Here is a 21151-nt window from a genome sequence, read left to right as displayed (position 1 = left end):
TGTAGTGGAAGAGAAATACAGAAGGGCTTTGGGGTTGAGGTGTGAGGGAGAAAAGTCTACAATTGGTACCAGATGCCATCAGAAGCTAACGACCTGACAAACACCGTCCTCATAAAACAAATTCCTTAAAAAGGAAGCACATGGAAATATAAACTAGTGAAAGAATCTGCAGCAGCTGCCCTAAAACCATTTCTCACTTCATAAACAGGTCTGGGTTTGGTGGTTTTTATTTTTTTGGTCTTGGTTTTATTTCATGTCACTTTCCCCCTGGTCTGTGCTCCCCTGTCTCACTCTTCCTACCATCTGCCAATGCTGGACAGACTTTGCCCACTGGTAGTTATAGCAACCGTAGTTAATGGAACCCCATCCTGGTGGAAGGAAGCTCATTCACAGGGTTTGTTTTGTGTCGTATCTCAGCACAGATTTGTCCTCAATGATGACATGGCATAATTGGATGGAGTTGTTGAAAAATAGCACGTGCTATTTCACATTAATTTCTTGGCAGAAAGCTGACATGGACCACAACCATTAATGACTCTGTTTTCCAGTACTTTCCACTTAACACATTGAAGAAATACATTTTGTGGACATCAGGGCATGTAGCATCTATGGAACTTGGAGTTCTTTAGCATTACTAATGAGGTGTTCCGATCTGGTCCCATGGACAGTCAGGTTTCAGATACCTTATCCTGAGAGGTTGAATAGAGACTCAGAGGCAAAGATGTATTTCCTATACTACCTGTGCAATTATTAGGGTTGGGTTGGGGGAATTCTTGCTGATAATTAATAACCCCTTCCCCAAACTCATTTACTTCTCCCTCTGTTGGGGCTTCATGGAGTGAATGAGGTGTACCACAGCATTGCAGGGAATAACCAGGGCTTAAAGGTTTTCTTTATATCACACAACTCCAATCCATTCACCCTATACCTGAAAAGCATAGGTAAAAGAAGTGAGAATGTCACTGCCATATAACTTCAGTCCCATGGGCATAGGATCACAAGCAGCAACTTTAGCACATTCAAATCAAATTCATCTCTTTTGGACCAGTGCTTTTAAAATCAATTCTCAATTATTTCAAGGCAGTAAGTGCATAGCCAAGACATTTTATTTTCCACCTTCTTTAAAAAAAGTCACTGAACACTAATACAACTCAAGGAAAAATAAGGCAAACTGATGATGAAATTCACTGCAGTCATTTTGGCTAATATTTAGCATCACTGCCAACAGCACCGAGAGCAAGAAAATATCTTGCTGGTCTAAGATGCTTCTCTTTCTGTCACCCCAGCTGTGTCCATCGGCCCTGTGGGGAGCAGAGCAGCTGTGCGCCACTGCTACTGGAGCACACGGATGTGGTGAACTGTACCTCTGGGGGGCCAGGTCACATGAAGTGCGCTATCACCTGCCAAAAGGGGTTTGCCCTTCAGGGCAGCAGTGGGCAGTACCTCAGGCCCATGCAGGTGAGTGGGAACCCCTGGTTATCAGGACCGAATTCCTGGGGAGAAAAGGTCTCCATGTTCCTCTCCCTGGCCCCATCAAGGAAGGACAGGTGCTTGTCGATCAGGTGAAAGGAAAAATGACTCCAGCAAGCCAGGTGAAGCAAGGCTTTACAGAAGTGCAAGTGTCTAAGAGCCAGTGTTGTTCCCATTATCTGGGTGTCAATTTCTCTCCAGATGGGCAGTAGTAGGAATGCCTGTTCCATTCTTCTCCCTCTTCTTTGACCTTCAAGATGAGATGCCACAGTTGAGCCTTGTCCACAATATGCAGGCAAGATGGGGGCAGCCACTTATCTGTGGTTCATGGTCTGACCCCCCAGTCCTCTTACAAGAAGGCTGGAGAAAAAGAGCTGATTTCCTTCCCTCAGTTCCTGGTGTGGGCATTATGTCATGATTCTAGCCCTGATGGAATTGTCCAAATTTCTACAAGCTACCACATCTCCCTTTCCAGGATTTCAAGGTGACTTGGAGGTAAGAGCATAGCTTGGGAGACAGATCTGGAATGAAATTTTGGCTCCACTGTTTAATAGATGTGTAATTTTAGGTAAAAATCAACAAACAAAAGGAACTAACCTCTTTAAGGTTGTTCTCACATTTTTAAAATAATTAGGACAGAAGACTTTATGTCATTTTGTTATTCTGATGACTGGAAATAGTTTTAAAGCTGCTAGCAGAATGATAGGCACAGAGCACTCCATTAAGCTACCATTATTATGAGCATGATGCTGTCTTCTCAAAAAAAAATTGTGTTTTCCATTTTTACTTTAGAGAGCTTTTGGTATTCTGCAGAGCAATTTAAACTTGAAATCGTCCATTAAAACATAACCATAATATGAGATAGAGAAAGGAGGTAGTAGGCCAAAGATAATAGTGCTCTAGGAGAGACCCAGCAAGATGCGGTATGATGAGGAAAGGGTGGGAGTGTGACTGGCAGTCAGATTTCAGTGGTTTAGAAGAAAGGACTTTTTATTTTGTACCAGTTGACTGCCATCAGGTTGTGGGTCAATGGAGAATTCACTTGCTTAGGGACAGTCAGAATTTAGAGACATAGTCATTGGCTTCAGGTGGTTTAGGATCTGCATAGAGAGAAACAGTTTCAATATACCTTGAGACTATCCTTGGTGTATGATGCTTTGGTGATATGATGCTCTTATCACCCACCCATTCTTAACCCAGCTTAACTTGCTCTAGAAAAGAGAAAAAATGAACAACAACAAAAAAAAGATGCAAAGATTGGATAAATTTTTGTGATAGGTAAGGAAGGGGAGAGAAGAGAAGACAGGCTTTGCAAGTTATTAAAATTAAGAGCAAATTCAAAACAAACATAGACAGTCCTTAATGAAGGCAGGAGAAAAACCAAGGCAATATATGCAGAGTTTGGGAGACATTCTTTAAATGATCATTGTGGTTTGAGCCAGATGTCCAGGTTGTAGGGTGTAAGGGACAGCATCTGAGGTGGGAGCTCACCCTTCACTGACCATATGGTGGAGTCAGCTCTCCAGCCAGCCTCTCCTGTCCACTCCCACCACCCGGCCCCCACCCAGGCCGGCCCCACTGTGGAAATTATACAATCCCAGCTCGTGATCACAAGACAGTGGGGATATTTGCTTTTTGTTGACACAAGAACTGAAACTAAATAGAAAAATGTGTCTGGCTTTGAATTGGGTCCTCCTGGCAGGCAACAGGGAAACATTGGGAAAGCAGGGCAGAGCTGGTAGCCAGGAGTGGGTGTCAGGGGTGACAGGTGCTTTCACTAGTCATTTTACCTCTGGCTTTGGCCACTGCTGGGTCCTGGCTGAGCCCCAGAATCATCTCTCCCACTCACTCTCTTTAGCCTTTGGTCACCCTTTGGCTAGAGTGTCAGCTGTGTTGTGTGTTTTTTTTTCAAACATGCCCTGAGCTCCCAGGTCTCTCAGGCTCTGTTCAGTCTGCTCCTCTCACTCCGAAGACTTTCTTCTCTTCTCCCTCTTCCCCCCTGCTGCTGGGAAGTCCAGCTCATCGCTCAAAGGCCAGTTCCTGTGTCACCTCCCTCAGCACACTGTTCCTCTTTCCCAAGGATGGGCAGTCCCTCCTCTCACCCCTTTGTGCTGCCTCACCACCATAGAACAAGTCCGTATATATGACATTGCTGTCGTTTTTATATATTATATTTCCTTTCTTTATGATCCCCATTTCCTACTTCTTTCATTGTTTGCATTCTTTGCATTATATTCTCTCGATTCACCTTGGATAGGTGAATAGGGGGTAGGATATAACCAATAAAAGCATATCTCTCCCATTTTCCTTCCGTACCTCCCTCTCTCCCTTTCTCTCTCTCCTCCTTTCCATTCTTTCTCCTTCAGGTGTTTTCTGAGCCATCGGACCAACCTATGATTTGCTTTGCTGGTAGATTATGATCCGTGAGGGTGTTTTTACCCAAATCTAGTACAGAGCCTGGCCTCCAGGCCCTTAGTCATTGTCTCTTCATTTACTTGGGGATGATAAACTCTAGGGCTACCCTGCAGAGCCGATGCCCAAGGAGATGACTGGAACCTTTGAAGTTGAACCACAAGGTTTGGAAAGTGCCTGATAGGAATTATCAGAGAAGTGTCCTGATAATATTAATTCTCAACTGTTCTTAGACACTGTGCACCATCCTCAACTGAGATGACAATGTTCAGTAGCTTTATCAGTTGCCTTATCAGTAAGGGTCCCAGCAGGAAACAGATGACATGCTTCAGAAGTGGGCAATTTCAGAGGATTTAAGAAAGGGATTAATTAATTGCAAAGGTAGCAGCAGGGTATAGGGAAAGTACAGAGGGAAAGTGCAGTCCCCAGGGGGAAGGGGCTGTTAGCACCCAAGGCGTAGAAGGTTGACTGTAGGGAGCAGTTAGAGAACCCGCAGGAAGAGAGCACAGGAGCTGTGCAGAGAGGGTGCCGAAGGGTGGAGCAAATCTGCAGCAACCCTCTAGGGAAGGAGAAGAATCAACACCTTGACCTGTCTTTCCCTCCTCCCTCGATTATCTCTGCCAGTGTGTCCTGGTCAGAGGCCTGAGATGCACAGGGGCCAGTGGGGGAGGGTGGAGAGCGGAGCAGGAGACATATGTAGAGGGCAGCTCACAGCTGGCCTGGCGGAGCATCCTCATTCAGTGGTTCTCTTTCACAACAGGTGCCTTCCATCAGCATCAGGTTGGGAGGCTATGTGTTAATACAATAAGGCATAAAAAGGGAGAAAGGCAAAACGATTTGTACCTCTTTTGAATGTCTGCACAAATAATCACCAGGAATATCTTTTGATAAACGTTTGGATGTGACCTTGACAGAGGAAATTCTCTGTTTCTAGAAGGACATTCTGCTCACATGCTCCTCAGGGCTCTGGGACCGGACAGTGAGGTGTATGCCCCTTGATTGTGGCCTTCCCGACCCAGCTCTGGTGAATTATGCAACCTTCTCCTGCCCAGAGGGAACCAGCTTTCTGCAACGCTGCTCCATTTCCTGTGTCCCACCAGCCAAGCTTCAAGGTATTGTTCAGCCAACCAGGCCCTATGTACAGGGTCCCTTCAGTCCTTCTCTCCTTGGGGGTACTTTGAGGATCGTCCCTTCACCCCAATCCTCTTCCTATTTGCTCTGCTGGACCACCCTCTTCTGATAACACCATCTTTCCAACGACCTGGAAGGATCCCTGGCTCAGGATGCCCTTACAGAGAAACTAAGGCGTTCTTCTATTTTTATTCGATTGTATGTCCTCTGGAGTCAAGCCAACCAGCAGTGTCCTGATAATATTAAGGAGAAAGCTACACTTTTTCATACATATTTTAAAATTTAATATTTACAACCATCCTATGGGTGTGATGCTTTTAGTTCTGGTTCATAGATGAGAACGCAGTTATAAGATTTGTTCCTGGCTCTACTGCTAGTCACAGATGAAGACAGAGAGGAAAACCGGCTTTAATGGACCCCACACCTGCTCCTTACCTCTTCCTACACTTCCCTGTGCCTAACAATGGCTTGTTACAAATGCAGCTCCCTGAGCCCCATGCTAACAGGTTCTGATGTAGAAGGTCAGGGATGGTCTGGTGATGGGACCATGACAAGTCCATGGATTGCAACTTGGAGAAACCATGCCTTCTAGTAGGCACATGGTGTGGTGTTTAAGCACAGAACTCTGCAGCCAAACTGCCTGAGTTCAGTCCCTGCCTCTGTCTCTTACTAGTTCAGGCAAGTTACCTAAACCCAATTTCCTCATCCCTAAATTAGGGGATAATAATGAGATCAATTTCATAGGGTTCTTGAGGTTTGAAGTTTACATGAATTACTACCTGTAAAATGCTTAGAACAATGACTGGCTTATAATAAGGTCTATAGGAAGGTAATCCATTATTATTATTATTATGCTTCCCATAATTCTGTTAGGGAATAGTTATCTGACCTCTATTCTGTATAATAGGTCACATTGGATATTCTGTGGGTAAGACATATAGGATAAACACTTGTCCCAAGTTTTCCGTGAAGTAGCTCAACAAAGAATAATGTCCTTTCCAAGAATGCCAATACATTGACAGGTTTTGGTTCTTTCTGGTGTGATGTTTCTGCACTCTCTGTTCTGACCACCTGTGCTTCTCTTTCCTGGAGTCAGGACTCAGCCCGTGGCTGACCTGCCTTGAAGATGGGCTCTGGTCTCTCCCCGAAGCCTACTGCAAGTTGGAGTGCGACACTCCCCCTGCGATTCCCAACGCCAACCTGCTCCTGCCGCACTGCCTCCAAGGCCACCATGACGTGGGCTCCGCCTGCAGATATGAATGCAAACCTGGCTACTATGTGGTGGAAAGTGCAGAAAGTAAAGTCAGGAAGTAAGTTGGATCATCTCTGGTCTTCGCAGTTCTCTTTACCCCATACCTTGCTCCTGTTCCCTCCTGTAAATCCCAGACCATTTTTTTGGGAGTAGTAGTAAGAGCTTCTGAGTTGTCCAGTGCTTATTTTGTTTGTTTGTGTAATTATGACAGGCAGGTTGACCAGGTGTGCTTTCTGAAGATATATTTTTTCCCATAGGAGATCCCATAGAGTTTCAACTGGGTGTTGTTGTTTTTTTTAATATATATTTTTATTGATTTCAGAGAGGGAGGGAGAGAGATAAAAACATCAATGATGAGAATCATCGATTGGCTGCCTCCTGCCTGCCCACACTGGGGATCGAGCCCGCAACCTGGGCATGTGCCCTTGGCCGGAATCAAACCGAGGACCCTTCCGTACGCAGGCCAACACTCTGTCCACTGAGCCAAACCTGCTAGGGCCACCTGGGAGCTTTTGAAAAGAATCTCTGCCCTAATGATCACTGTCCTTTAAAGCAGCGGTTCTCAATCTGTGGGTCGCGACCCCTTTGGCGGTCAAACGACCCTTTCACAGGGGTCGCCTAAGACCATCCTGCATATCAGATATTTACATTACGATTCATAACAGTAGCAACATTACAGTTATGAAGTAGCAACAAAAATAATTTTATGGTTGGGTCACAACATGAGGAACTGTATTTAAAGGGCCAGAAGGTTGAGAACCACTGCTTTAAAGTAAGTGTTAGGAGCTTCCCAAGTGTCATTCTGTGTGTGGGAATATCCTCATCAGGACAGTTAGGGCTTATGGTTGAGACTCTGAGAGAAACTGTCTGGGCCACTCCCCAGTTTAGATACTTATTTGCTGTGTGATGCAGGGAAGTTGTTCTGTTTGTTTTTTTCTGTGTCTCAGTCTTTCTCCTCTATAAAAGGAAGATAGAAGTAATAATATCTACATGGGGACTAGATTAATATGTATAAAACATAAGGTTCAGTAAATTTAATTTTAGAGCATAAAAGTCAATACGTATTAGCAATTAATATTGTCATTATAGCCTCTCTGCTTTTTTCTTCCTGGGCTCTTATGAACACATTTTGAGACCCCGAAGCCTAGCGTCTGTCTTCTGACAGTGTGGCGACCAAAACACAAAAGCTTCCAGCATGTTGAAGAGGGAGGGCTTTGAAGACAGTCATGCTGGGGCCCAAGTCCCAGTCACCCCCCTTTTTATCAGCTGACCAAATGCAATCGAGTTACTTAACTTTCTTTGGAAATTGAGGATACTGCCCATATCACAGTGTTGGGTTAGGATTAAACAAGATAACACATGTCCAGCCCAGTGCCTGCCTTGTGCCAATTGCTCAATAAATGATTTCAGAAAAAGAACCATTTTCTAAACAAACAGAAAACTTTCAGAAAAAGAAACTCCTTGTACTCAATAAATAGTAGCTATTCTTTCGCTATTATAAATTAAGCCAATACAGGAGAAAATCAAATTTATTTCTTAACCAGGACTTTATTAGAAGTGTGACTATAGTAGATATTTTTTTAGTTTTTGTTTTTTGTTTTTTTTTAGAGAGCAGAAGGGAAGAAGGGAGGGGAGGAGAGAAAGAGAGGACAAGAGAGAGAGAAACATCAATGTGAGAGAGACACAGTGATTAATTGCCCCCTTCATGTGCCCTGACCTGGGCCAGGAATCAAACCTGCAACTCGGGAGGCTAGGGGACTGTCTTGGGCGGGGGGAAAAAATGGACACATATGTAATATCCTTTGTAATAAATAATAAAAATTAAAAAAAAAAAAACCTGCAACTCAGATACATGCCCTTGACCGGGAATCGAACCTGTGACTTTTTGGTGTGTGGGCCTACACTCTAACCACTGACCACACTGGCCAAGGCAATTCCCAGTTTTCTTAATGTGGGGTGGATTTTCCATGGCAGGAAAATCCCCGATCAGACTCACCTGTGAGACGGGGAGAGGCAATCCCACTCCTTGTCCTCCCAGTTTGAGGAGGCAAGGGCCAGGTTGAATAGAATACTATAATTCTGATGAAAAATTCACAGATGGAAGCACTCTAGTTCAGTGGACTCTGGCAGGTATAGTCAACAGTTTTGACAATGGAAAATACATTTGCAAATGATTTTCATAGGATCTAGGTCAGGGGTCCTCAAACTATGGCCCGCTGGCCACATGCGGCCCGCCAAAAACATTTATCCAGCCCGCCGGGTGTTTTTGCCGCCGCTGTGTGCATAGGAATTTGTTCATTTTTTTTTTAACTATAGTCTGGCCCTCCAGTGGTCTGAGGGACAGTGAACTGGCCCCCTGTTTAAAAAGTTTGAGGACCCCTGATCTAGGTCAGTTTCCATAGGCACATATTGAGAGGCAGTGAGTGCCCTGGTCAGTGAGGATGGTATGACAGCGAGCCTGAGGCTGCTTCCTCCTATCTCCTTGCCTCCATTTTCACACACACGCACCCCATTCAGGTGTCTGCAGAGCAGTGCGGTGAAGAATAATTGAAGAGGGGGGGAGAAAAGTCTCAGGACCAGGAAGAACTAAGGTGGCAGGATTGTTTCTAGCTCTTGGGCCCAGTGAGACTCCCCTCAGAACTGTGGGACTTCTGCCCGACCGTGCATCTCCACTCCAGATGGGAGCACATAAGGGGCATTCATTGACACAACTTTTCCAATGAATTGAGAAACTGGAAGCTTGCATCACAGCGTCGGCGTCGTTTTATGTCTTAAACATTTACATTTGCAAGCGCCGCAAGCATCGTGTTGAGGAGAAATTAAGTTATTTACTGCCCCATGTAAACTGGTTTAAATCTCAGTTTGTACCTGTTGACATAGCAGGCGGCAGGTTGGTAATCAGAAGTTTGCAGATCGGTGTAAATCACTGTCACTTGCCACTGGTGTTTACGCAACGAACTGTGTTAGCCTTGTTCCTTGCTCGGTGGAAAGAGCCCAGAGTTGTATAAATGGGGCCCTCATCTTCTTTCTAGGGCATGTGGGCCTGAGGAGAAGAAACTGAGAAAAGCAGGCAGGGAGATCAATCCAGACCCAGTGGGCACATGCTGATTTGATGCAGGTCTGTGAGCACTGGGAACTCCCACCTGATGGTCACATTTGCATCTTGCTGCTTGCATGATCCTGAACCATGTTCTTAATTCCCCCATGTCTCACCGTTTGCATCCACAATGTGAGGCATAGTAATTATTTCTATCCAAGTGTTGTTTTGAGGCTGAAAGTGGATAATGTTCTGACAGTATTTCATAAACTATGAGGTTTAATCCATGTTCTGGGTATTACTTTTTGTTGATTTCTTTTTCAAAGTAGAAAACAATGACTCAAATATCAGCCAGGTTCCTTCCCTTCCTGCTTTTTCTCAAGTCTATTGAACAATGTTTCAAGAGAAAAGAAGTCTAAGTATTGGATCTGACTTCTCATTCCATCCAACCTGTTTTAAGCTTCATCCCATTCCACATGGGGATGTCCAATGGCACAGCTGCAGCTGGCAGTCCCACCTGCATGCTCCGTGCCCGTCCCTGGGTTGGGAGTGAAAATCACATATGAATAAGATCAAGGCCCTGGCCTCAAGGAGCACACAGTCCCCATGCTCCCTCGCTCATGGGTGTTATTTCTCCTAGAAACAGTGTGGAAGAGGACATGAGTACAAGTAGGAGCTTTCTCCTTTTCCCTGTATTCCTTGCCCCTCTTCCTACAATTTGAGGGTGGTGCTGCCCACACTCAAGTCTAATTCCTGAGATCAGGGAGATGTTATGGCTCAATCATGGGTCAAGTACTCTGAACTTGAAGTCATGAGTAGAGTCAGCATCACCCAAAGGCCATGGATTCTCCAGAGGAAAACTGAGGAAGATATAAGTGAATGTTGAGGGGCAGAAAAAATAAAGCAAAAATAAATGGCCATTATCTAGTGCAGCCATATGATCATTCAGCCATATCATGAAATATCCTGCTACCATTAATGATGTTTGGAAGAATATTGAAAACATTCACTATACAATCAACACTAAGTAGGAAAACGCAAGAAAGTGATTGTTATAAATGGCACAATCCCTATTTTCCATATGAGAAGTACATTTTTATCACTTTTTCATGGGGTTTTGACTTTCCTTATGAAATCCAGAATACTTGTCTCTTTTAAAAATTAGTGAAGCAGCATTTTTGCATGTTTCATTTTTGCAAGTTTCTTTAAGGCTTCTTTATTTTTGGAGATAATAGAGGAACAAACAGAATTGTAACTCCAAAGAAACTGTAAATTTTAGGTAGTTTCAGGAGTTCTTTCTTATTCACATTTTATAATACCCACACCCGCTCTCCTTTAAGCCCTTTCCTTTTCTCCCATGCAGTTTACTTCCATATATACATCATCATTAATGACTCCTTTGTTTTATTACCCTGACTTCCAAGGGAGCTCAAATAAATGTGTTGAACTTAAAATTTATCAAAAACATTATATTATAGTCTCGCTTTCACACACTCATAGTTACCTTTTTCTCATTAGGTGTTATCTTTATGTGTGAAGGTTAGGTTAACCTCATTAAGGCCCATAATTAATTTGACTTCTAAATTATTCCAACCTTCTAACTTTACTTAGGCTCTCTTTCTATAAGGCATTCATCAAGAAACCATCCAAAAGGTAGCCATCAGATCTGCTTGAAAGTAATTATAAACAGCCATCCTTTTTGAGGGTTGCCCATGGGATCAGCTTTTCCAAAGTACATAAATCTATTTAAGTTCTATAAACACAAATCTAGGTCAAGAATGCAATAACTAGGTCTCATATTGTACTGTTTACTGTTTAATGAATGTTTGGTTGGTAAACCTTTTCAATAGGTTTTTCTGATCCAACTTGGGAGGTGGGCCTGGGAAGCCCTGGAGCTAGATGTGTGTATTTGACCCATCTCCACACACACAAGTCATTTGTGTGGCAGGGAGTTAAAAGCATAAGGTCTGGGCTTTGTCATTGTGGGTCAGTGATAATGATGATGGTGATATTGATTCCTCCTGTGTTCTATGTGTGCTAATAAATGGCACAGATATATTTTATTACAGAATAAAATAAAAGTATAATATAACATATGATATTATATTCTATAAGCTGCTATAATAATAATACATTTCAGTATATTATTATCCTCTATTATAAATGGGGAAACTGAGACTCAGATTATTGCTAATATATAGTGTTAAAACTATTATGACCCCAAAGACCAGGCCCTTGGGTAAAAAGACTTTCAAGCTTGAGGAAATTAGTTTATTTCTATGGGTCTTCCCCCTCCCATCCCCCACCTGTAAAATAAGAAAAAAATCTTGACTGACTTCAGCTCTGAAGTCTATGTTGCATTTTCTACCTCAGTAGAATCCATAAGAAGAGTTAACACTTGGCTTTAAGAATGTGGAGAGAAGTGATATATAATAATTTATTGCCACCAGGAAATAAAAAAGAAGCAGTGATACATTACAAGCACAAATACTACTTGGGCATGATCTTACTGGGCAATACTTAAAGGTTATACTTAGAGGACTTTTAGTCAGAAGGTTGGCCAAAGTTTTATTCTCTTCCTCTTGAAGGGTTTTGGTCATTTGTTCTCCACTCACTCCCAAGAGAACTGAATCCAGGTCTTCCTTGAAGATAGAATTTTGGAAATTTTTAAAAATTTCTAGAATTGAGTTTAATTTTTAAGTTAAAACTTTCCTGAAACTTCTAAAGAAGATGATTTAGTCACATTGCTAGGAAAGCCTTTTTAGTCCCAGGATTACCTCTTGGCTTAGTGTTCAATTACAGATTCCAGGGTCAGTGTGATCTGAATTTGGATCCTGCCTCTGCTATTTATTAGCTCTGTGACCTCAAGCAAGTTACTGATTTGGGTTGATCATCACTATTCTTATTTTATAAAATGAAGATAATAGGAAATAGAGTACTTATAGGGTTTTGTAAGGATTTAATGAGAGAATGGATGTAAACAATCAAACAGTTTTTATTTTTTATTTAAATTTTCTTTTGTTAATCCTCACCCGAGGATATTTTTTTTTCCATTGATTTTTTTAGACAGAGTGGAAGGGAGGGGGAAAGACAGAGAAACATCGATGTGAGAGAGACACATTGATTGGTTGTATCCTGCATGTGCCCGGAAAGGGGCCAGGGTTGGAGCCTGCAACTGAGAATCGAACTTAGGACCCTTCAGTCTGAGGGCTGACACTCCATCCACTGAGCCAAACTGGGTAGGGCCAAACACAGTTTTTAGTCATAGTAATCTTTCAGTCATCAGCAGCTGCTTTTTATTTATATCGTCAGCAGCAGCAGCAGCATTTCAACCACCTTAGTTGCTTTCTGTGTGCTTAACAGGTAACCTTCTTTAACAAGAAAAAGATTCAGGTACAGTTTTATCAGTGGCTGTTGTCTCCCAACCATGGTTGCTCCCTATGCTCCAGAAGAACAGCATAATAGCCAGAAAGAGTGAAGTTGACATTCTAAGTGGGAGGTACAGGTCCTCAGTGACCAGCTCATTGGGGAAACACGTTTTTCTGCCTATTAAAAATGCACACACACATCAAAACAGAAAGATCATTAAATTGTAAAGAATGTGCACTTTCTTCCCCCAATCAGGACTCTCTGAATGCTTCATTTCATCCCGCTGTTAGCTCACTGAGTTATCCAAATACTACCAAGGCTTCAATAGACCATGAAACGGAAAAGGGGGAAGGGGGGGAAATAAATGGAAATGAAATAGTCAGCAAGTTAGAGCTGGACACACTTCAGAAATGAGGGTGGGCAAGTAGGTTAGGCAGGTCTGGAGGAGACAGGGAAGTCGTGTCCTGGAGACATTGCCTAGATTTGTAGGCTCTTTTGATCTTTTTGAGCCATAGCTTGAATCTCAGGTTCACCTGATTTTATCCTACTATAGGAAGGACAAGAAGGAGTTGGGTAATGTTTAAACTCCTTAAGTGTCTTGGATTTGTGATTTTAAACAATCAGTAAAAAACTACCTAATTTTTAAGCTAATATATGAGTAGGTGCTGAACATATGTACATATGTATATATATACATGTGCTATCTATGATTTGTCAATTAAGGGATATAATCACCGTGTACACTCATGCATCTATGAGAAATAGAAATTTTTTTTTATTAAATCATTGTCTGGCTTTTTAGTGTTTATAGTAAATACATTCAAAGTTTATCTTTGGAATCCTCAAATTCTCTTGCCATTGTAGGATAATGTGAGCTTCAGGCTAATTTATTATGGCCTCTTTTGGCCTCAAAGGACTGCATGTCTGCTCCACACCTCGGCCACTCAGATGCACACTTGGGTGCAGGCCAGCTTGCCGCTGCAGGCTTCACGCAGCCTTGGTGACGAGCATGCAAGCCTTCACGTGAAACACATTTATTGAACTCATAAATTCCCCGTGACCTTCAATCCTAGTCTAGGGAGCATCTTACTGTAAAAAGATCTTTCCTCTTTTGATTTTATATTGATTGTTGATGTCTCTATTAATCAGGAAAAAACTTTAAATCTAGACTGAGGAAACACTGGCTTGTTCTATATAAGCCAGTAGGACTTTCTTCATCTCCTAAGCTTTCTGCCCTTTCTCTGCTTCCTTTTTCCTTCCCATCCTCTGCCTCAGGCTCTGCTAACTCCTCTGCAACCTGCAGGGAGAGTGTTACTCTTTGCTCTCTAGTTATGGGGTTATCTCAGGCCAAACTGATTTATGAACTGTCTCCTGAAGGGTGGGACAAAATATGAAGAATTAATTGGGGTGGGAAGATTGAGTAGAATAATACTCCACACTCATAACCCACACATACACACACACACACACACACACACGGACACAAGGACACTCTGCGGGCAGTGAGGATGGAGAGGGGAGTGTGGTTGAGTAGATCCTTTGGTCACCAGAGCTAATGATTTCTGCTGCTTGTTGAGCATTTATTGGACTACATGCTTTATATAAACTAACTTATAAAATCTTCTAATGAACCTGTAAAGGAGCTATTATTATCCCCATTTTTAGATAGGAAAACTGAGAAAGGGTAAGTAATTAATTAAAAGTGAGAGATTTATTAAGAGCCACAGCTGGAGTCTGAGCATTAGTCTCCTGATACCAAATCTTCTGCTGCTCACTGTCTTCCTGATGGGAGTCACCCAGGGCGGTCACTAAAAGCCTGCTGAGGGCTGCTGTGACTTCTGACTCTTCCTCTTCAGTTAAGGAAAATTGACCAGGAGAAGGTTAATTAGCCATTTCACTCCAATCCTCATCAGAGGGATGACAGATCAGGTAGACTGCAAAGACATGGTTTACCTGTGCCAATTCCAAAGTCCTTAGGTGTGTCACAACCTTCCAGAAAGTTCTCATACCTCATTAGTGGGTTTAGGTTTTATCATTTCTGTGGCTTCTGGACAAAGAGACATGCAAAGAGCTTTGTTTTCAGGAAAAGCAACAGTGACATGCACTGATTGATCAGTTAATTCCCAGGGGAGTCAGAGAGGAGGGTGTGGATTTGTGTATAAACTGATAACACTTTCTATCACACTTGCCTGGTGAGTCAAACTGATCAGGAACCAGGGAGGTAACAATACCTAGAGGGATTCCTAAGATGAAAATTTTGTGAAGATGACCAAAGGATTTCTTACAAGTGGGAGAACCGACCCTCTGAAATTGAATTCATATCATTTGTGGCCTTTTCCTACCAGAATTTTGTCCCACCTGACTTGCCCTGGCCCTGCCGCATTCTCCTTCCCTTCCACAGCGGCCATATACAGGCATATTTTTTTTTCCATTTAGGCTCCTGTCCAAGGCTTCAAACACGCACTACCTGTCACACCTCTGGGTTCTTGCATGCTCTGTTTCTTCTTTTTGGCATGCCATCTTCACTTTGTCTATTTAATGAACCCATGTCAAAGTGTCCTTACCTGTATCCGTCTTCCTTCAAGTTCCAGGCAGCACTGGTGGTCCCCTATTATAGTATTAATGTTTGTTTCTACAAGTGCTGAACCTAGTGTAGTGCATGTACACATACTGGGAGCTCAGTGAATATTTGTTGGCTGAACTTACCAATGGACAAATAGCTGAATGATGAAAGATAGTGAAGGCAAGAGATTCCTACTGAACATTTCCATGTTTTGGACCCATTTCACCTGCATTTCAGCATAATCACCAGTTCCTCAAACATGGATTGAAGGGCAGAACAATGTTAATAGCTGTTGTATATGCTTGTGTTTGAGTTGCATGTATTAGAGCAGCGGTCGCCAACCGGTGGTCCATAGACCACTGGTGGTCTGTGAGGTCCGAAAGTTTGGCGACTGCTGCATTAGAGAAACCTTGGAATGTTTTTAGATTTGGGGGTAACTGGCGCAGATTTGGTAGGAAGATAACCCTTCAGCCGTATGGAGAATGTACGAGAGGGGCCAAGGAACTCGTGGGAAAAAGGGGTCTGTTGAACTTGAAGTGAGAGAGGCTGAGTGATGAACAATTGAGGCAGTTGCAGAGAGAGATGAAGACAGAGCCCCAAACTTGAGTCAGGTGTGCAGACCTAGGGACAGGGCATTATTTAACCTGCCAATTTGGAGACCTAAGATTTAGCAGCAGAAAGTCTAAAGATAGAAGGTGGGGTGGCCAGGCTTAAAAGTGGAACAGTCCATATGTTTTTAGGGGTTAGCAGTGGCTCCTTCTAACAGAGGGGTTCTATTTCACAGAGGAGAAGAGTTTTGTATGGGGCATTATTTTTCATCAGGGTAGAGTGGAAGACCAAAGCCAACGTGGGATGGGGCTGCAGCTACTATTTTTTGTCCAGTAGAAGAGCTGGGCCATACACCGGGAGGCTTGGTGTTAGAGATGTGGGGTAAGGATGACAGGCTGTGGACCAGCCATGCTGGAATCAACCTGCTCTCCATTTAGGAGACTGGCTTGAGAAACCAGGTCAGCACTTCATTAAGAAGAAACTGGCGTGAAGGTTGGCAGTGCTGACAGTTCTCTCTGGGGTGGGGTAGAGGACTGTGTCTTTTAAGATGGTCTAGATCAGTACTTCTCAAACTATAATGGGCATAGGAATCACTAGGAGATCTCATTAGACTATAGTTTCTGGGGTGGAGCTTGAGACTCTGCATTCCTAACATGCTCCTAGGTGATGCCCACAAGGCTGCTCCTAGAACCAATAAACAGGAAGGGGCTAAACTACAGTCTGAGTAAAGAGGCTTCTGATTTCAATTGAAAAACTGACCACATGTCAGACAAGAGACTTAATTAATGCTTCAGTTTTCTAGTCTATATAATGGAAATAATGTAATTACAACTTGCCCGTACATCTCCTTTTCAGGGATATTTTATGTGGTAGGACTTGGAGATATGCAGTACAAAGGTGCTAAGTAGAGGGAGGTGATCTGTCTGCAGCTCTGTTTCTAGGAATATGAGTGTTTTCGTATTATGACTTGGGCCTGACATCAGATCATTGTCCTAATTCCTGCTCTGCCATTAACTAGTCACGTAACACCAGGCAAAGCTCTTTTTCTTTTCGAAACCTCACCTACCTTATCTGTAAAATAAACAGTTAAACATTCATTGAACCAATGTTTATTGTTGCCTATTACATACCAGATATTGTGCTGGGCACAGAGGATATAAGAGTAAGGTCTTGCCCTCACCAAGCTTATATTTCAGTGGGGAAGACAGGCAATAGGAACTAAAAACCAAATTATTATAGGACTGCAGAGGAAGCATTCTATGAAAGATATACAGGTGCTCTGATAGAAAACCACAAACATTAGAGATGTAAAATAAGGATGCTCTGGGGTAGCCAAAGTAATTCTTAGAAAGAAGAGCCCGTCAGGAGAAGGGCAAAAAGACAAGCATAGAGAATGGCACCAACGAATTCTATCAGGAAGGAACTTTGTTGTATGTGGAATTCTAAGTCCAGTGTGAACCAAGTGCATTAAAGAAGGTGAGTGGGTCATAGGATGAGGTCAGAAGCAGTGGGGCCAGATTATGTAGGACCTCACAGTGAGAAGAGAGAAAGCATGGATTTTATTTTTTATGCAACAGGAGGCAACCGAAATGCTCTAAGCAAAAAATAAATAAATTAATTAATTAATAATAATGACATGATCTAATTTATTTGTTTGTTTTTATAAAATACCCCTCTGACATGTCTTTTGACTGCATAGGAAGGGATCCAGAGAAGTAGGGTTTCCAGTCGTAGTGAGAGGTGGGCACTTAGGCGATCACTCACGGAGATATGTGCATGAGAAATGGGGACAGAGTCCAGAACTGTTTGGGACATAAAATTGAGAGCACTTGCTGATGGATAGATGAGATCAGATGGGAGCTTGAGGAAAAGGTAAGTTGAGAGAAAGCGTAGAATCAAGGATGTCTCCTAAGTTCAAGTTTGAGCAACATGGTGGAGGATGGTATTTTTCTGAGCTGGGATTGAGAAAGAGCACATGTGGAGATAAGGGGGTCAAGAAATCAGGTTACAGTAGCTCTTATCACAGGATGGTTTTAAGGATAAAGTGAGATAGATATGTATTCTACACAGTGCCTAGCACTTAAGTGCTCAGTGTTCCAAGGTTATTCTGTTATTGTAATTACTCACCAGGGGCTAACCACTGCAGAAACCAGATGCCCTCCATCAGCAAAGACCTGATCATTCTCTTGGAGTCAATAATCATACTTTTACTTTCTCCAATGGAAAATAAATATTACTTTTTAAAACCCTGCCTTGGTGATAGAAAGATGGGGTAGACACATGTGTGCCTTAAGCAACATCAATCAAAATTTCAGCCAAGTTTTGATTAAAAGATCTTCATTTCTGGCAAAGATGTAAAAACCAGAAAGAGTACAGCTGGGATTTCAGTTCTAGGTGGTTACCATGAGTTCTGAAAATTAGAAAATGCATCTTCTAACTTGGAAATTGTGGTGGTTTGTCTGGAGTAGTTAGAGGGAAAATCAATATAAACCTTCTACCCCAACTTCTCATGATACCATGTGCATAGTAAGGCTGTAGCTGTTTGGTCTTTGCTAAACACCCAGCCTTTTGACCAGGTTTTTAGATGGGTGGTATTACTCCCTGGTGTCCATACCTATGGCGTAGTTTTGCTAGCATAGATTTTTATTAGTTTGGCAGCCTAGCTACCTATTAAAACTGTTGGAAAGTTTAAAAATATAAGGTACTAAGTCAGCCCAAGAGAACTGTTCTGTACACCTGTGAATCAAGGTTTGTTGTTGTGTGTGTGTTTTTTAAATGGCTTTCACATCATTGGTCTACAAATGTCATTTAGTAGCCATTGGTCTAATGGTCAGGGTGTTATATCATTATTTCAAAAGTCTGAATTCTATTTTTGCTTTAGCCAGTGGCTTGCTTGCTATGTGGCCTTGGTCAAGTCACCTCATGGTTATTAATGTGCAGTTTCCTGCCTGTAAAATGAGATAGTTTCACTTCTCTTACTCCACTGGGATAAAGAAAATATACTGAGCTGATAGGCAGTGAGTAGAATGTTTCATGGGAAAGGCATTTGTGTTAACATAGGTAGCTAGATATTAATAAAGAAAGGCAGCAAATGGAATCAGATATTAAGATCAGACACTGCCTCATTCACTAGGAAGTCACAGAATCCTCTGCTGAAGGGACTTAGCATGTCAGCCAGCCTGATAGTGTGATTATGGAGGATGGGGGGATTTCTCTACTGGGCATGTGCCCAGTAGAAGCCAAGATGGTGCAGGGGGAGGTCCTTCTACTTTGAGGCCTGCACAGTAGGAGCCAAGGCAGTGATCATAAAGGGGAGGTGTCTAATCTGGATAAAAGACCAGATTAGTTAGCAGGGGGGGCCCAACACAAGCCCCCAAAGGATTGAATAAGAGATTGGTTAATTTGAAAGGGTGCATGGTCTTTCCCAAGCCCCAGGTAATACAATCAAAGCTTATATTGGTGGCACCCATGCATTGTTCCTGCAAGTGCCCTATTTGTTCCCGTGTTCCCTCTCTTAGCAGCCATGCAGGCCCAGCAGCTGAGGCAACCCAATGTGGGCCTCAAGTGTGGCTCTACTAGGAAGTGTGGGCCTGTGCATAGCAGTGCTGGCCGAAGCATAGCTGGGAACAGAGACTAGGCTAGCCAGATGGGGAAAGAGCTTTGGCATGGACTGAACCAATGGCACAGGATTTCTGGACCCAGGACCTTCTTCTGGGCTTGATGAAGACAAGGTTGGACTTCTTCCTGGCTGTGGATGAGACACAGAGTCTGGGCACCTGGGGACAGTCCTTTGTGTTTGCTCCAGCTTCAATAAATCTCACCACTGCACCTCATCCTCCCAGGCATGGGTCACCAAAATGCTTTTCTCTTGACTCAGCAGAAGAGCCCTGTTTCAACCTGCAACATCTGGACTAGACTATCAAAGACGTCTTGGGATCTCTGTCCTGGTGAGGACCTGTCTACACGCATTGGTCTAGTGTCCAATGCCTTCATTCTTAGAAATGCAAACTCATTCACTTCAATGACTTCACAGTGCCCCTTGGCTCTTAATGCATAGACTTTATGGACCATTGTGAATAATACAGTTTTGTTCTGTTTCTTTTCATTATGGGCATGTGTTGGAGGGTGGGAGTGGCTGGGGAGATGTCAGTGGGGGAAAAGTAGACATATCTAATACTTAAATCAATAAAGAAGTTTTAAAACTCAAAGAAAAAAATCCTTGGATAAGGATTAGCAAAATAAAACAAAACAAAACAAAACAAAACAAAAAAGCTAGTGGTCACTCCTCAACATCAGCAAACTAGAAGAGGCAGCCATAGCTCCACTGGAGGTCAGAGTCCTGCCATTGGTATAGGCGTCAGTCCTCTTCAAGAGCCCTGTGTAGAAACCACATTTCCTAGAGGTTGGAGGACCCTCAGACACTCTGAGTTCCTGAGTTCAAGTGCCAGAGTTCCTGCCGCAATTACAGGCAACATGGCCAGAACCAGATCATGGCATTCAAGTACCACAGGATCTCAGGATAAATGCCATAAACAGGATTGACAGGTGTTGACATGGGCTGTTGGGCCTGAGGAATGGATGCTTTGTGAGAAGTCTGAGGAGAGACATGACATGCAGAAGCTGTGACAGGCTTATGGAGAGGTGGCCATAGGAGACCATCCCTGTACAAGGGAGAAGAAATTGCGAGGAGAATCCATGGGGATCACTTGTAGAAAGGAAATTGGATTTCCTAGGGAGTCAGGACTCTCTCCCATCTGTGTCATTTCTGCCTATGGTGCTTCCTATGGGGTCCAGGGACTCTGTGAAATATGCTGCCTCCCTTTCTACCTTCCAGCATTTCCCTTCCTCTGATGGTTTATAGCACAGGACCTGTCACAATGTCCAGGCACCATCCACTACACCCACCTCGCTCTGCACCATCCAAGTTTGATGTGTCTCCCCTCGCCCCTGAGGTTATTAAGTTGGCAAGTGACTATACGAAATCGACATTGTTGAATGGCTTCTCACTCTGGGCAAGGAAAAGGAGGACTGTTTTCCTGGTTGAAGTGTTCCAACCAATTCAGAGAAAAATACCACATGAAGTCAAAATAGTATTGTCCTGGCCAAGTGAGGGTTTCCCTTTCTAACCATGCTGACATGCAAGGTTTCACAGCCTCTCTCTCTCTCTCTCCAGCTGGGGGATGTTGGTTCATCAGAGGTAGGGGAAGGATTTCAACTGTGGGAGGTGGTGGAAAGGAAAGAGTCCCTGGGAGGATATACTCTCTGTAGTGGGAAAAAAAGTAAAGTATCCAGTCCAGGAGAGAGACAAAAAGGAGCTTTCTGAGGTAAAAACAATGGCAAACCCTTCATTGAAAGTGCTTTTGGGAAG

The 21151-nt window shown here is 43.1% G+C and overlaps 1 protein-coding gene across 1 annotated transcript in view; it reads left to right on the top strand.

The window, feature by feature from the left end:
* PAPPA2 (pappalysin 2) overlaps positions 1 to 21151 on the top strand; it is a 226291-nt gene that overhangs the window by 156646 nt on the left and 48494 nt on the right. Inside the window, exons 14-16 of the mRNA XM_006754525.2 lie at positions 1287 to 1458; positions 4817 to 4994; positions 6110 to 6323. Coding sequence (XP_006754588.1) covers positions 1287 to 1458; positions 4817 to 4994; positions 6110 to 6323 — 564 coding nt within the window. The remainder of the gene's footprint in view (positions 1 to 1286; positions 1459 to 4816; positions 4995 to 6109; positions 6324 to 21151) is intronic.

This window comes from Myotis davidii, unplaced genomic scaffold (assembly GCF_000327345.1).
Source record: "Myotis davidii unplaced genomic scaffold, ASM32734v1 scaffold591, whole genome shotgun sequence".
Taxonomy (NCBI): domain Eukaryota; kingdom Metazoa; phylum Chordata; class Mammalia; order Chiroptera; family Vespertilionidae; genus Myotis; species Myotis davidii.
Note: the sequence above shows the minus strand (reverse complement) of the source record. Positions and strands in the feature narration are given on the sequence as shown.